At 36.4% G+C, this 16,088-nt stretch overlaps 1 protein-coding gene across 4 annotated transcripts in view; it reads right to left on the minus strand.

The window, feature by feature from the left end:
• The window catches only part of EXOC6B (exocyst complex component 6B), a 651,357-nt gene that overhangs the window by 252,401 nt on the left and 382,868 nt on the right, over positions 1–16,088 (minus strand). For all 4 annotated transcript variants that reach the window (XM_004742187.3, XM_004742188.3, XM_004742185.3 and 1 more), the window contains one exon: positions 3,805–3,984. In XM_004742187.3, the coding sequence (XP_004742244.1) occupies positions 3,805–3,984 (180 nt within the window). The remainder of the gene's footprint in view (positions 1–3,804; positions 3,985–16,088) is intronic.

Consider the following 16,088-nt stretch of genomic DNA (forward strand, 5'->3'; position numbering starts at 1 on the left):
AGAATAAACCAATTTACATACCTTCCAGCAATGTAACAGAATACCTATTTGGGGAAATGTTTCTCATACATATTGAATGTTATTTTCTTACTTACTTTTGGCAAGTTTATAGTCAAGAATATCCCACAATATTAATATACATGTCTTATTACCAGAGTTATACATTTTGCTCATGTTATCATTAGTCTTTTATTTTTCTTCTTTTCCGACTGCCTAAAATACCACATCTGCAAATTTTCCCAATAAGTTGTGCAGTCTTCAAACTGAGTTTGAAACAATGGGTTATATTGTTATATATTAGAGATAATAGCCTTTTGGCATACTTGTCAATTTTGCAGTAAGCTTACATTTTATTTTCTTTATCAACTATTGTTAGGTATCTTACAAAACATTTTATGTGGCCAAATTATTAACCTTTTCCTTAATGATTTCACTCTTTGGTGTCATTCTTATAATGGTGACTTATTTTCAGATTACAGAAATATTTGCTAATATTTTTACTGGCTCTCCCATAACTTCTTTCTTTTTAAAAATGGAAACATGTGGGTGGGAGGACGGGGTAACTGGGTGATGGGCATTAAGGAGGGCACGGGATGTAATGAGCACCGATTGTTATACGTAACTGACGAATCACTAAACTCTACCCCTGAAACTAATAATACACTACATGTTAACTAGCTTGAGTTTAGATAAAATCTAAAAAAAAAAAAAAATTTTAATAAAATGTAAACATGTGGGACGCCTGGGTGGCTCAGTTGGTTGAGCAGCTGCCTTCGGCTCAGGTCATGATCCCAGCATCCTTGGATCGAGTCCCGCATCGGGCTCCTTGCTCGGCAGGGAGCCTGCTTCTCCCTCTGCCTCTGTCTGCCTGTGCTCGCTCTCTCTCTCTGATAAATAAATAAAATCTTTAAAAAAACAATGTAAACATGTATTTGATCTAGAATTTATTTTGATATATGAAAACATCTTTTTATCCAAATTAGCAGATAGTAGTGGCCACAGCAATTGCTAATGCCACCTTTATCATATACGAAATTCTTACAGGTACTTTGAACTATTGCTAGATTTTATGTTCTCTTTCTCTAATCTATCAGTCTGTTCTATTGTGAAAAGGGGGGAAAAAGGTTATTTTTGGTTTATAGTAATATTTCTATACTTGATAGGAAAAAACCACACTCAATTTAGTTTTTCTTATTATTTGGCAAATACTGTCCATTTTTGTCTGCAAATAAATCTTAGAATTATTCTGTTAAAATAATCCACCACCATCAAATTCACTTGTTATTCATGGCAATTAGATTAATTTTGGAAAAATTCTTTGCAGTATTAAATATTCTCACTTAAAATACTACATAATAAAGTCTCCTCTAAATTATTCTGTGACATGTTCTGTAGGACATTAGTCCTACATATAACTTGTTAAGTATATTTACAGAGATTTTATAATACAAAATGAATAGGGTATTTTTTTTGGCAATATATTTTCTATGAGGGTATTGCTAACATAAGAGAAGCTGATTTGTTTTCTAAGTGGACAACCTAACCAACTAAAGTCTTACTGGTCTTAAGTACTTTTTAGCTGATTTGGGAGGGGTTACCCAACCACACAGCAATAAGCTATGAATAATGATAACATTTATTTTTTTTAACTGTATTTCATAGAACTTCTAAAGCACTAGTAAGTATCTTCACCACACTTTTGATGTAAATGCAAATAAGTGTTTCCAGTGTTTCACTGTTGCTGAATTTCACATAGATGCTCCTTATCACGTTACTAAAATATTAGATTGCTTTAATATTAGCAATTTTTTAAAAATCTGGAGTGCAGGCTGGATATCGTGCCATGCCTTTTTAGAATTAAAAAAGCTGATCCTTACCTCTTCTACCTGGTAAGTGATAAATTAGATCAAATGATTTTTAAATATCAAACCATCCTTGCATCTCTAAAATGAATCCTACATGGTAGTGGGAAATTATTTTCTTAAAACACTCAGGAAATGACTTGCTAAAATTTATTTATTGGTTCTTTGTTTGCTCTTTTGTACTACTTTTGTCTTGCTTTGGTGTCAGGGTAAAACTAGATGAAATAACCTAGTTTTCAGCAGGCCAATGCTCCCACCAAGCAGTGTAAGAGGCAGTGAAAAATGAAGAGACACCAGACATTTAGGAAGCAATGAGGACGAAAGGGAATAAAGCTGCAAAGAAGGCAGACCTTTTCAAGGTGACCTGAGCTTCTGCAGCCATCCCTGGAAGGATCTGCCCCATGTACACATAGGAAGAGACTAAGAATCTGTGTTAGGTACAGGCAGAGAGTAGCTCCTGGGCTAAAAAAAAACAAAAACAAAAACAAAAAAAACCAATCACTGAATTATTGTTGCTTCCATGGGGCTGAAGTGCCAAAATTGGAACTCTGAGGGCCAGTTACCTTCTCAAGACATTTTCTGAATTCTAAAGCTACACACCTAAGGAAAATAAGGGTCTAAGCCATAATCTCTGAAAAGCCAAGTAAGATTTCCCACAGTCTTAGTGTTTCATAGAAAAAGACTGCCTAATGGGAGGATTCATGAGGCTCTCATGTAGGGGCTAAAGATCTTTAGGGAGTGGTGAAGTGACACTGACAGTCTCCAGCCACTTCTTTCCTATAGGCAATGGCTGATCTGGGTAAGCCTCCTTCTCAAGACATTTGCCAAACTGTAAAATTTAAAAAGGAGGCTGAAGAGATAAGGTTTTTATGAAAAGTGGAAAGTTCCATAGTTCTCTTGGTCCCAAAGAGACGACGATGTGCAGGCTCATTAACAGCTCTGAAGACCCACATCCTTACAACAGGGGCAAATCAAAGGTACACTGCATCTGCAACCCAGGCCAGCCCCAGGTTAGCCCACGATGGGATTAAGATGATGAGGCTCAAACCACAACCTACCTGCCCATACTACATACTTCTTAATGGAAGGGATAAACCAATTCTGCTGGGAAATGTTACCACCTGGAACCACGACGTGTTTTAAATGCAATGTTTAACACCAACCAAAAAAATCAAAGGAAAAGATAGGATCATATGACTGATAACTAAGAAAAAAAAATCAGAAACAATCCCACCTACATGTAGGGGAATGACGCTTCACCATTAGTGAAAAGACAACTTTAAAATGACTAATTAATATACTCAAGAAAATAGAGAAAAGATGGACAAATTAGATAAAAAGATAGAGAACTTCGCCAGAGAATTTGAGGTTTAAAAAGAAAAAATTAAATGGAGGGATGCCTCAGTGGCTTAGTCTGTTAAGTGTCTGCCTTTGGCTTAGGTCATGATCCCAGGGTCCTGAGATCGAGGCCCACATCAGGCTCCTTACCCAAGGGGGAGCCTGCTTCTCCCTCTGCCTACCACTCCCACTCCTTGCACTCACTCTCTCTCTCTCTCTCTGACAAATAAATAAAATCCTTTTAAAGAATTAAATGGATATTCTAGGACTAAAAGATATATACCTGGAATTCTAACTCTTAAGTTTTCCTTCTACCATGGCATTCACTATGCGTTTGCATGAATTACTTTAGGTGAAGTTAAGAGGAACAGAAACAGACATAATATAACAGACCATTTTCAAAATAAACAAAATGCAAAAGTCAATAAGAAAATGATGGGCGAGGTCTCTAGATCTCACCAAGGCATGATAATTATAGCATGAGCTTTTATATCCTAAAGAGCTTCCCAGTTAGTTAAAGCCGAAAAAGCATCTTTAACCAAACTAGATTTTTAAGAAAACTTTTTTCTACATGATGGGCAATGTAAGAGCAACTGTCACTTACAGGAAGGTGTGTGAATACTGCAAAAGTGCTTCGTAGAAAGGCAATGAGGTCTACTAGATAATCACTAGCTTTGTTGCCCAAATCTCCAGTCATCCAGTCATAGTCGGCCAGCTGTAGAAACTGGTCGATCTTCTGGTTTAAGTTGGTATAAATTTCTTCTTCAGCTGCATGTCTGGCATCCTGTGAAATACAGAATTTTAAAAATCATTCATACTTCCAATATAATCAAAAATTTACACTTGGAGACATTAACAGTTACTTCCACTAAGGAACAGAATTGGGAATATTAAGTAATACCACAGTCTCCGTCAATTTTTCTTTTTCAAAAGCATAGTAAAGATTTTTTTTATTCTGTATCTGCAAGAAAAGCTAATGCTTAGCTTCACCAAATAGAGAAGCTACCTTTACTGCCCTCAACTCTCTGCATCCTTTTTTACTTTCCTACATTTTTTCAAAACCATATTCACTCTCAGGGTCTTATTCCTGTTCATCCCTTCCAAGACTCCAAGAACTTCCCTTCCTATAATAACCTCTCTACAGCCCCCACTCTCCTCACTTTGCTTAAAGTAAGTATGCTGAAGTTTCAGCTTCATCCTATAAATATTCCCACTAGCTACCATCCTACCTCTCTCGTGTCTCTGTCATCAAGGACATTCAGATTGGTATATGCCGATGTTTCCTGAAATTTGTTCCAAGGAACACCAGATCTGGAAAATGCTAACACAACAGCACAAGAGGTCCAAGATCAAGAGAATCATGATGTACACAATACAGCATATAAAAAGCTGTAAGAGAAGTATCATGAAACTAACGTTCCAAGAAAAATATTTTCGGGACAAGCAGATCTACCTGAACCAGGGCAATTGAGATTCCAATGTTAACCATCTGTCAACATGGTTTGGTCCACAGTAACCCATAACTTCATGCTACAACGTGCAATATTTAGTTTTCAGTCTGATCTTACTTGGTCTCTGTTAAATCCTCTCCTAGAACTCTATTTTCCTTTGGCTTTCACAACATACTTTTCTCCTGGTTTTACTTTTACTTTTCTGGCCTGTAATGCTCTCAATTTCACTGGGTGATTACATCAACTCCTAGAGTTTACACTATCTCTGTCCAAACCTACCCTTGTTAAAGACCCATATATCTTTTTTATGTATATATTTATTCTTTTTCTTAGAGAGTGAGAGCTCGAGTGGAGGGAGGTGAGGTGGGCAGAGGGAGTGAGAGAGAGAATCTTAAGCTGGCTCCCAGCTCAGCATGGAGCCCTACATGGGGCTCAGTCTGAGGAGTCTGAGGTCATGACTTGAACCAAAATCAAGAGTCGGATGCTTAACCAACTGAGCCATCCAGGCAGCTCAAAGACTCTTTAAGTCTGATTATTCCTGGGCATCATGACCCACAGAAACTTTAAACACAGTGACTCCAACACTAGATGGATAATCCCCACTCGTCACCTGCCTAGTTCAGTCCAAGGCAGAGATCTAAACAAGATATTGGATTCATTCTTTCCTTTATACTCAGTCACTGTGTCCTGTAAATTCTAATTCCTAAACTTCTGACTCCAATATTCCTCTCTATTTTCATCATTTTAGTGGCTGCATAATTTGTCCATGTATTTACATACTATAATTATAGGCACTGACTATATTTATAAGAACCATATTCCAATGAGCATTTTTGTGGTTAGATAGTTACCTATTTGTATGATAATCTAATATGCTCCTTGAATTCCCATTCTACTGAGTTTTCTTTTCATTAATAAACATTATTCTTACAGAAAAATTGAGCAGAAAGTACATAGCATTCATGTATTCTGCCCCACATATTCCCCTCCCACTGTTTACCCTATATTAAAACTTCATTAGTCGGGTACATCTGTTACAACTCATGAACAAGCATTGATATTTTATTATTAACTAAAATCTATAGTTTGCATTGGGGTTTGGTCTTAGTGTGAAACAGTTCTATGGGTACCAACAAATGTATAATGTCATATATTCACCATTATAGTATCATAGAAATAGCTTCCCTGTCCTACAAATCCACTCAGTTCTACCTATTCGCTCCTCCTTTGCTCATCCCCTGAATCCTGGCAATGACCAACCTTTTTACTTTCTCCGTAACTTTGCCTTTTCCAAAATGTCATATACCTGGAATCTTACAGTATGTAGTTTTCCAGATTGACTTATTTACTTAGCAATGTACATTTAAACTTCCTCCATGTCTTTTCATAGCTTGATAGTCCTTTCCTTTTCATCACTGAATAATACTCCATTGTCTGAATGTATCATAGTTTGTTTATCCGTTCACTTATAGGAGGACATGTTGGTAGTTTCCAAGTTTGGTAATCATAATACATCTGCTCTAAACATTTATGTGTAAGGTTTTGTATGGCTTAAGTTTTCAACTCACTTGGATAATACGAAAGAGCATGACTGACTGGTGGATTGTGTGATAAGACTATCTATGTTCAGACTTGAAAGAAACTGATAAACTGTCTTCCAAAATAGCATTACCATTTTGCATTAGCACCAACAATGAATGAAAGTTGTTGCTGCTCCAGCATTTGGTGTTGTCGGTGTTTTGGATTTTAGCCATTGTAACAGTGTGCAGTGGCATCTCACTGTAGTTTTAATTTACAATTCTCTCTCCATTCCTTAATGAGGTATCTGTTCAGATCTTTTGCCTGTTTTTAAATTGGGTTGTTTGTTTTCTTATTGTTGAGTTTTACCAGTTCTTTGTACTCTGTTTTGTAAATACTTTTTCCCTACCTGTGGCATGTCTTTGCATTCTCTTCATGATTGTCTTTCCAAGAGAACAAGTTTTTCTTATTAATAAAGTCCAACTTAACAATATTTCCCTTGATGGATCATGGTTTTGGTGATACATCCAAAAAGTCATAGCCATACCCAATGTAACTGAGATTTTTTCCTTTTCCCATATTCTATAAGTTTTATAGTTTTGTGTTTTACATGTAAGTCTATGATCCATTTTGAATTAATTTGGGGGAACAGTAGTATCTGTAATAAGATCTGTAAGACTTGTAATTAAGTGGGTAGAAGAAGAATAAATGAAACAAGATGGGATTGGGAGGGAGACAAACCATAAGTGACTCTTAATCTCACAAAACAAACTGAGGGTTGCCGGGGGGAGGGGGTTTGGGAGAAGGGGGTGGGATTATGGACATTGGGGAGGGTATGTGATTTGGTGAGTGCTGTGAAGTGTGTAAACCTGGTGATTCACAGACCTGTACCCCTGGGGATAAAAATATATGTTTATAAAAATAAAAAATTATAAAAAAAAAAAAAAATAAAATAAAATAGCATATTCTGTGAATATGCTATAAATGGAAAAGTAAAAGTCTAATAAATGTAATAATCTATCTAGACTATTTTCACTTTTTTGCATGTGGATGTCCAGTTGTTCCAACACCATTTACTAAAAAGACTTTCCTTTCTTCATTAAATTTACTTTACTTGCAATCAACATTCAGTTGAATATATTAGTGTAGGTCTATTTCTGGGCCCTTATTCTGTTCCTTTTATCTATTATCTAGTCTTTTGCCAACAGCACATAGTCTTGATCACTGTTGCTTTATAGTTAAGTCTTGAAGTCAGGCACTGTCAGTCCTGTCAGTCCTTTAAATGACAAGTTACTAGTCTAACTGACAAGTAACTAGTTAGAGGACTTCCTCTAACACTATATTGAAGAAGAACAGGACTAACAGTCCTCTAACACTGTTCTTTTTCAATATAGTGTTGGCTATTCTGGGTGTTTTGCCTCCTCATCCATACTTCAGAATCAATTTGTTAATATTCACAAAATGACCAGTGGGGATTTGAAGTTGCATTGAATTTATAGATGCACTTGAGAAGAACTGATATCTTGATAAAATTTTAAGTCTTCCTATACATGAATATGGAACATATTTCCATTTATTTAGATCTTTTTCTTTGACTTCATCAGAATTTTACAAATTTACTCACATAGATCTTGTTTATTTGCTAATTTTATACCCATTTCTCTTTTCTGATGCTAATGTAAATGGCGCTGATGGTTTCCTTTGCTGTGCTGTTTCAATAAGAAAGTGTATGACTTCTGTATATTAACCTTGTATCCTGAGCCTTGCTATATGCACTTATTACTTCCAGTAGTCTTTTTGTTAAATTTTTCATATTTTCTCCCATTTCCCCTCACCTCTCAGCCCCTGGCAACAACTCTTCTACTCTCTTGTTTCTATGAGTTCAACTATTTTCTTAGATTCCACATATAAGGGATACCATGCAGTTTTGTCATTCTCTGTCTGGCATATTTCATTTAGCAGAATGCCTTATAGGTTTATCCATGTTGTTGCAAATGACAGTATTTCCTTCTAATATTGGATGATATTCCATTGTGTATATGATGTATGTGTGTGTGCGTGTGCATATATAATTTCTTTATCTATTCATCCACTGATAAACAATTAGGTTGTTTACATATCTTGGCTATTATGAATAATGCTGGAATGAACACAGAAGTATAGATAAGTCTTCAAGATGATGATTTCAATTTCTCTGGACATACACCCAGAAATTATATATGGATTGCTGGATGATAAGATACCTCTATTTTTACTTTCTTGAGGAATCTCCAAACTGTCTTCCACAGAAGTTGTAACCAGTTTATATGCCCACCAACAGTTTAAGAGTTCCCTTTTCTCCACACTTTTGTCAGCATTTATCTTTTGTCTTATTAAAAAGTGTGAGATGATATTTCACTGTGGTTTTGATTTGCATTTCCTTGATGGTTTGTGATGCTGAACACCTCTGCATGTATCTGTTGGCCATTTGTATGTCTTCTTTGAAAAAAATGTCTATTCACATCCTTTGCTCAGTTTTTACTTGGGTTATTTGGGGGTTTTGCTATTGATATGTATGAGTTCCTTGTATAATCTGGATATTAAACCATTACGGGGATATATGTGGTTTGCACATATTTTCTCACATTCCATCAGAAGCCTTTTCATTTTGTTGATGGTTTCCTTTGCTGTGCAGAAAAGCGGTAGCTTGATGTAGTCCCATTTGTTCATACTTGCCTTTGTTACCTTTGCTTTGGTGTCAAATACAAAAAAACCAAGGTCAAGATTAATGTCAAACAGCTTACCCACTATGTTTTCTTCTATGTTTTATGGTTCAGTCTTAGGTTCAAGTCTTTGAGTTGATTTTGGTGGATGATGTAAGATAGAGGTCTGATTTCATTCTTTTGTATAGGACTATCCAGTTTTCCCAATACCATTTATTGAAGAGACTATCCTATCCCCATTTTGCGCATTCTTAGCTCCTTTGCTGTAAACTAACTGAGCATATGTGCATTTACTTCTGGGCTCTCTGTTCTGTTCCATTGATCCATGTGTTTGTTTTTATGTGAATACCCAAAATGTTTTGATTATTGTAGGTTTGTAATAAAATTTGACATCAGCAAGCATGATGTCTCTAGTTTTGTTCTTTCTCGATTACTTCAGCTTTTCACAGTCCTTTATCATCCCATTCAATCACTAATATTGTTTTTTCTATTTCTGCAAAAAATACTAATGGTATTTTAATAGAGATTGCATTGAATCTGTAAATTACTTTGAGTAGAATGGACATTTTAATATTAATTCTTTCAAAACCATGAACATGGACTACCTTTCTATTTACTTGTGTCTTCTTCAATTACTTTCAACAGGCCTAGTGTTTTCTGTTTTAGAAGGTTATTAATTATTGATTCAATTTCTTCAATAGATATAAAGCTATTCAGATTATCTATTTCTCCTTGTGTGACTTTTGGTAAACTATGTCTTTCAGTGAATTGATTCAATTCATGTCAGTTACCAAACTGTGGGTATAGAGTTGTTCATAATAACCCTAATAATTATTCTTTTAATGTCCATGGAATTAGTAGTGATAGTCCCTCTTTCATTTATGATATTAATAATTTGAGTCTTCTCTCTTTTATTTTTGGTAAGCTTGGCTCAAGTTTTATCAATTTTATTGATCTATGAACCAGCCTTTGGTTTCATTATCTCTTTTGATTTTCTACACCAAAACTATTCATTTCTGCTCTAATTTTTATTCTTTTCTTCTAATTACTTTGGATTTGATTTGCTCTTCTTTTTCTACCTTCTTAAAATAGCTGAGATTATTGATTTTAGAAATATCTTCCTTTTTGGGGTGGCTGGGTGGCTCAGACAGTTAAACATCTGCCATTTCCGCTCAGGGAATGATCCCAGGGTCCTGGGACCGAGTCCCAGGTCAGGCTTCCTGCTCAGGGGGAGTCTACTTCTCCCTCTTTCTCTGCCTATGCAGCCTACTTGTGTGCTCTCTCCCACTCAAGTAAAGAAATAAATCTTTAAAAAAAAAAGATACTTCATCTTTATATAAAATTAATGCTATAAATTCATTTCTAAGTACTGCTTTTCATGATGCCACAAATTCTGATAAGTTGAATTTATTTTCAATTAGTTCAAAATACTTCTTAAAATTTATTTATTTATTTATTTATTTATTTGAGAGAGAGAGAACGAAAGCAAGCACAAGCAGGGGAGAGCAGGCAGAGGGAGAAACAGGCTCCCCACTGAGCAAGGAACCTGATATGGGACTCCATCCCAGGACCTGGAGATCATGACTTGAGCTGAAGGCAGACACTTAACCAAGAGAGCCATCCAGACACCCCTTATTTGAAATACTTTAAAAAATATATATTTTATTTATTTATATGACAGAGAGAGATCACAAGTAGGCAGAAAGGCAGGCAGAGAGAGAGGAGGAAGCAGGCTACCTGCTGAGCAGAGAGCCCAATGTGGGGCTCAATTCCAGGACCCTGGGATCATGACTTGAGCTGAAGACAGAGGCTTTAACCCACTGAGACACCCAGCACCCTTTGAAATACTTTTTCTATTTAAGACCTTTTATTTGATCCACATGTTATTTTGAAGTGTGTTGGTTAATCTCCACATATTCTGGGATTTTAAAGCTATCTGTTATTTATTTCTACAGTTTAATTCCATGTGGAAAGAGCAAGTTTTGTATAATTTCTATTCTTTAAAATTTGTAAAGATGTGTTTATTAGCCAGAATATGGCCTGTTTAGGTGAATCTTCTTATGAGCTTGAGAGGAATGTGTATTCTACAGTTGCTGGATGAACTATTCTACAAATGTCAATTTGATCTAGTTGATTAATACTACAATTCAGTTCAACTACATCCTTTCTGATATTCTGCCTGCTGGATCTGTCAATTACTAACAGATGGGTTTACCAAGATATCTTAGCAGGAAGAGTATTTATATAAAATACCATTTTAGTATCTTTTAAATACTCATGTATTTTTTCTCATTTGATCTACTAACGAGTTGACAATTGTAAATAATTTTCTACTACTAATCATCCTTGTATTCTTAATGTTACTTTTATTTCTACTTTTTATGTCCTTCTAGATTATGTTTAATAGTCTATTATTTGAGATTTTTACTTCAGTATTTAAATTTAATTGTTCAAATTATCCCTTGTGGCTTCTCTGTTTTTTAAATCATTATTTTTTTTTTAATTTTTTATTTTTTATAAACATATATTTTTATCCCCAGGGGTACAGGTCTGTGAATCGTACAAATGAACTGAGACAGTTTCCCTTTTTTAACTCTACAATCTGGAATAGTTTAAATTATAGAGAAATTATCTGCTTCATAAAGACCGAAATAAATTCATGGTAAAATCATATGGATCTTGCCCAAATTTTAGAAGTCTTTAATAACTTTTTAATTTCCTTCATAGTTATTAGTTAATTTTCTACGTCTTCATGAATCATTTATCACAATTTTCTTATAGATTCTCAAATTTATTAGCACTGTTACACAACGTATTCTAGGTATTTAATTTCCTCTGATTATGAATCTTAAGTGATTGTGATTTATTTATTCCTTCCTTTCTTCTTTCTCTTCTTTCCTTTCTTCCTTCTACCTTTTTTTCAATCCTTCCTTCTTTTTCATTAGGCAAGATAAAAATTATTTTTTAAAATGCAATATATCCAGAGAAAGACAAATACCATATGATTTTATTCACATGTGAAATGAGAGGAAGAAAAAGAAAAGTAAAATAAGACAAAAACAGACAGGGAGGCAAACCATAAGAGACTCCTAACTACAGGAAACAAACTGAAGGTTGCTGGAGAGGAGATGGGTGGGGGGCTGGCATAACTGTGTGATGGGCATTAAGGAGGGCACCTGATGGAATGAGCACTGGGTGTTGTATGCAACTGATGAATCATTAAATTCTACCTCAGAGACTAATAATATAGTATATATTAATTAAATTGCATTTAAATAAAAAATCTAATTTTCAAAATGCAACATATCCTTGCTTGAAGTCTCTCAAAGATTTTAGTAGGATAAAATCTAAATTACCTATTAATACAAAACAAAGTGCTCTACAAGTTGGCATGTAACTACTTCTCTATCTCATTGTTACCCTTATTCTACACTGAATATGTCTGGTTTTATTATATTTTTTCATCTTTTTTTAATGATTTCATTCACCTATTTGAGAGAGAGAGAAGCAGACTCCACGCTGAGCAGGGAGCCCAATGTGGGTCTTGATCCCAAGACCCCAGGACCTGAGACCAAGGCAGATGCTTAACCGACTGAGCCACCCCAGTACCCCTTATTCTTTCATCTTTATAAATGAAACTGTCTCTCCTAAAAATGTCCCTTACCCTGTCCTCAGCTTTTCTCTACCTGGACACCTTCTGCTGGTCCCAAGATCCACCATGTTGTGCCCTTTCTGGGACGTCCTCCCTGAAGGTCTCAAAGCTGAGATAAGTATCCTCATCTTCTGTGGAGTTCTCTTCTTCTTCTAGACCTAGAAATGTTGATTTCACTTGGAGCCTAATCCTCTCACCTTTCTCTATCTTCAATTCCCAGAAGAAAGCCAGCCTCACAGCATTAAATACCATCTTTATAGAGATGAATTCTATATTTTTTATTTCCAGCTATGACTCTGCCCTGTCCATTTAATATCTCTATGCAGACAACTACTCAATACCTGAAGCACAATGTGTCCAAAATGGAAGGCTTGACCCCACTGCCTCTCCCCAAGTCTGTTATTCTCTCCCTACTCGCCATGTCACAGAACAACGACACTATTCATCCAGTTTGTTTAGTTCAAAATCTTGGAGTTATCCTTGCCTCCACTCTTTCTCTTATAATCCCATCCCCAGTCTAGCAGTAAAACTTGACCTCTCTTTGCTGTGCAAAAGCTTTTGATCTTGATGAAATCCCAGTAGTTCATTTTTTCCCTTGCTTCCCTTGCCTTTTGCGTTGTTCCTAGGAAGATGTTGCTGCGGCAGAGGTCGAAGAGGTTGCTGCCCGTGTTCTCCTCAAGGATTTTGATGGATTCCTTTCGTACATTGAGGTCCTTCATCCATTTTGAGTCTATTTTTGTGTGTGGTGTAAGGAAATGGTCCAATTTCATTTTCCTGCATGTGGCTGTCCAATTTTCCCAGCACCATTTATTGAAAAGGCTGTCTTTTTTCCATTGGACATTCTTTCCTGCTTTGTCGAAGATTAGTTGACCATAGATTTGAGGGTCTATTCTGGGCTCTCTATTCTGTTCCATTGATCTATGTGTCTGTTTTTGTGTGCCAGTACCATGCTGTCTTGATGATGACAGCTTTGTAATAGAGCTTGAAGTCCGGAATTGTGATGCCACCAACGTTGGCTTTCTTTTTCAATATCCCTTTGGCTATTCGAGGTCTTTTTCTGGTTCCATATAAATTTTAGCATTATTTGTTCCATTTCTTTGAAAAAGATGGATGGTACTTTGATAGGAATTGCATTAAATGTGTAGATTGCTTTAGGTAGCATAGACATTTTCACAATATTTATTCTTCCAATCCAGGAGCATGGAACATTTTTTCCATTTCTTTGTGTCTTCCTCAATTTCTTTCATGAGTACTTTATAGTTTTCTGAGTATAGATTCTGTGTCTCTTTGGTTAGGTTTATTCCTAGGTATCTTATGGTTTTGGATGCAATTGTAAATGGGATTGACTCCTTAATATCTCTTTTCTTCTGTCTTGCTGTTGGTGTAGAGAAATGCAACTGATTTCTGTGCATTGATTTTATATCCTGACACTTTACTGAATTCCTGTATAAGTTCTAGCAGTTTTTGGAGTGGAGAGTCTTTTGGGTTTTCCACATATAGTATCATATCATCTGCGAAGAGTGATAATTTGACTTCTTCTTGCCGATTTGGATGCCTTTAATTTCCTTTTGTTGTCTGATTGCTGAGGCTAGGACCTCTAGTACTATGTTGAATAGCAGTGGTGATAATGGACATCCCTGCCGTGTTCCTGACCTTAGCGGAAAAAGCTTTCAGTTTTTCTCCATTGAGAATGATATTTGCGGTGGGTTTTTCATAGATGGCTTTGATGATATTGAGGTATGTGCCCTCTATCCCTACACTTTGAAGAGTTTTTGATCAGGAAGGGATGTTGTACTTTGTCAAATGCTTTTTCAGCATCTATTGAGAGTATCATATGGTTCTTGTTCTTTCTTTTATTGATGTGTTGTATCACATTGACTGATTTGCGGATGTTGAACCAACCTTGCAGCCCTGGAATAAATCCCACTTGGTCGTGGTGAATAATCTTTTTAATGTACTGTTGAATCCTATTGGCTAGTATTTTGTTGAGTATTTTCGCATCTGTGTTCATCAAGGATATCGGTCTATAGCTCTCTTTTTTGGTGGGATCCTTGTCTGGTTTTGGGATCAAGGTGATGCTGGCCTCATAAAATGAGTTTGGAAGTGTTCCTTCCATTTCTATTTTTTGGAACAGTTTCAGGAGAATAGGAATTAGTTCTTCTTTAAATGTTTGGTAGAATTCCCCCGGGAAGCCGTCTGGCCCTGGGCTTTTGTTTGTTTGGAGATTTTTAATGACTGTTTCTATCTCCTTACTGAAAGGAAACAGTTAACAAAATCAAAAGACAACTGACAGAATGGGAGAAGATATTTGCAAACGACATATCAGATAAAGGACTAGTGTCCAGAATCTATAAAGAACTTAGCAAACTCAATACCCAAAGAACAAATAATCCAATCAAGAAATGGGCAGAAGACATGAACAGACATTTCTGCAAAGAAGACATCCAGATGGCGAACAGACACATGAAAAAGTGCTCCATATCACTCGGCATCAGGGAAATACAAATCAAAACCACAATGAGATATCACCTCACACCAGTCAGAATGGCTAAAATCAACAAGTCAGGAAATGACAGATGCTGGCGAGGATGCGGAGAAAGGGGAACCCTCCTACACTGTTGGTGGGAATGCAAGCTGGTGCAGCCACTCTGGAAAACAGCATGGAGGTTCCTCAAAATGTTGAAAATAGAACTGCCCTATGATCCAGCAATTGCACTATTGGGTATTTACCCTAAAGATACAAATGTAGTGATCCAAAGGGACACATGCACCCGAATGTTTATAGCAGCAATGTCCACAATAGCCAAACTATGGAAAGAACCTAGATGTCCATCAACAGATGAATGGATCAAGAAGATGTGGTATATATACACAATGGAATACTATGCAGCCATCAAAAGAAATGAAATCTTGCCATTTGCAACAACATGGATGGAACTAGAGCGTATCATGCTTAGCGAAATAAGTCAAGCAGAGAAAGACAACTATCATATGATCTCCCTGATATGAGGAAGTGGTGATGCAACATGGAGGCTTAAGTGGGTAGAAGAATAAATGAAACAAGATGGGATTGGGAGGGAGACAAACCATAAGTGACTCTTAATCTCACAAAACAAACTGAGGGTTGCCGGGGGAGGGGGTTTGGGAGAAGGGGGTGGGATTATGGACATTGGGGAGGGTATGTGATTTGGTGAGTGCTGTGAAGTGTGTAAACCTGGTGATTCACAGACCTGTACCCCTGGGGATAAAAATATATGTTTATAAAAAATAAAAAATTAAAACACCATGTTCTTATCAAAAAAAAAAAAAAAAAAAACTTGACCTCTCTGGGCGCCTGGGTGGCTCAGTGGGTTAAGCCGCTGCCTTCGGCTCAGGTCATGATCTCAGGGTCCCGGGATCGAGTCCCGTATCGGGCTCTCTGCTCAGCGGGGAGCCTGCTTCCCTCTCTCTCTCTGCCTGCCTCTCCGTCTACTTGTGATTTCTCTCTGTCAAATAAATAAATAAAATCTTTAAAAAAAAACAAAAACAAACTTGACCTCTCTACCTTCAACAATATTTCTTACCA

The sequence above is a fragment of the Mustela putorius genome, unplaced genomic scaffold (assembly GCF_011764305.1).
Source record: "Mustela putorius furo isolate JIRA1106 unplaced genomic scaffold, ASM1176430v1.1 tig00000281_pilon_pilon_pilon, whole genome shotgun sequence".
Lineage (NCBI taxonomy): Eukaryota > Metazoa > Chordata > Mammalia > Carnivora > Mustelidae > Mustela > Mustela putorius.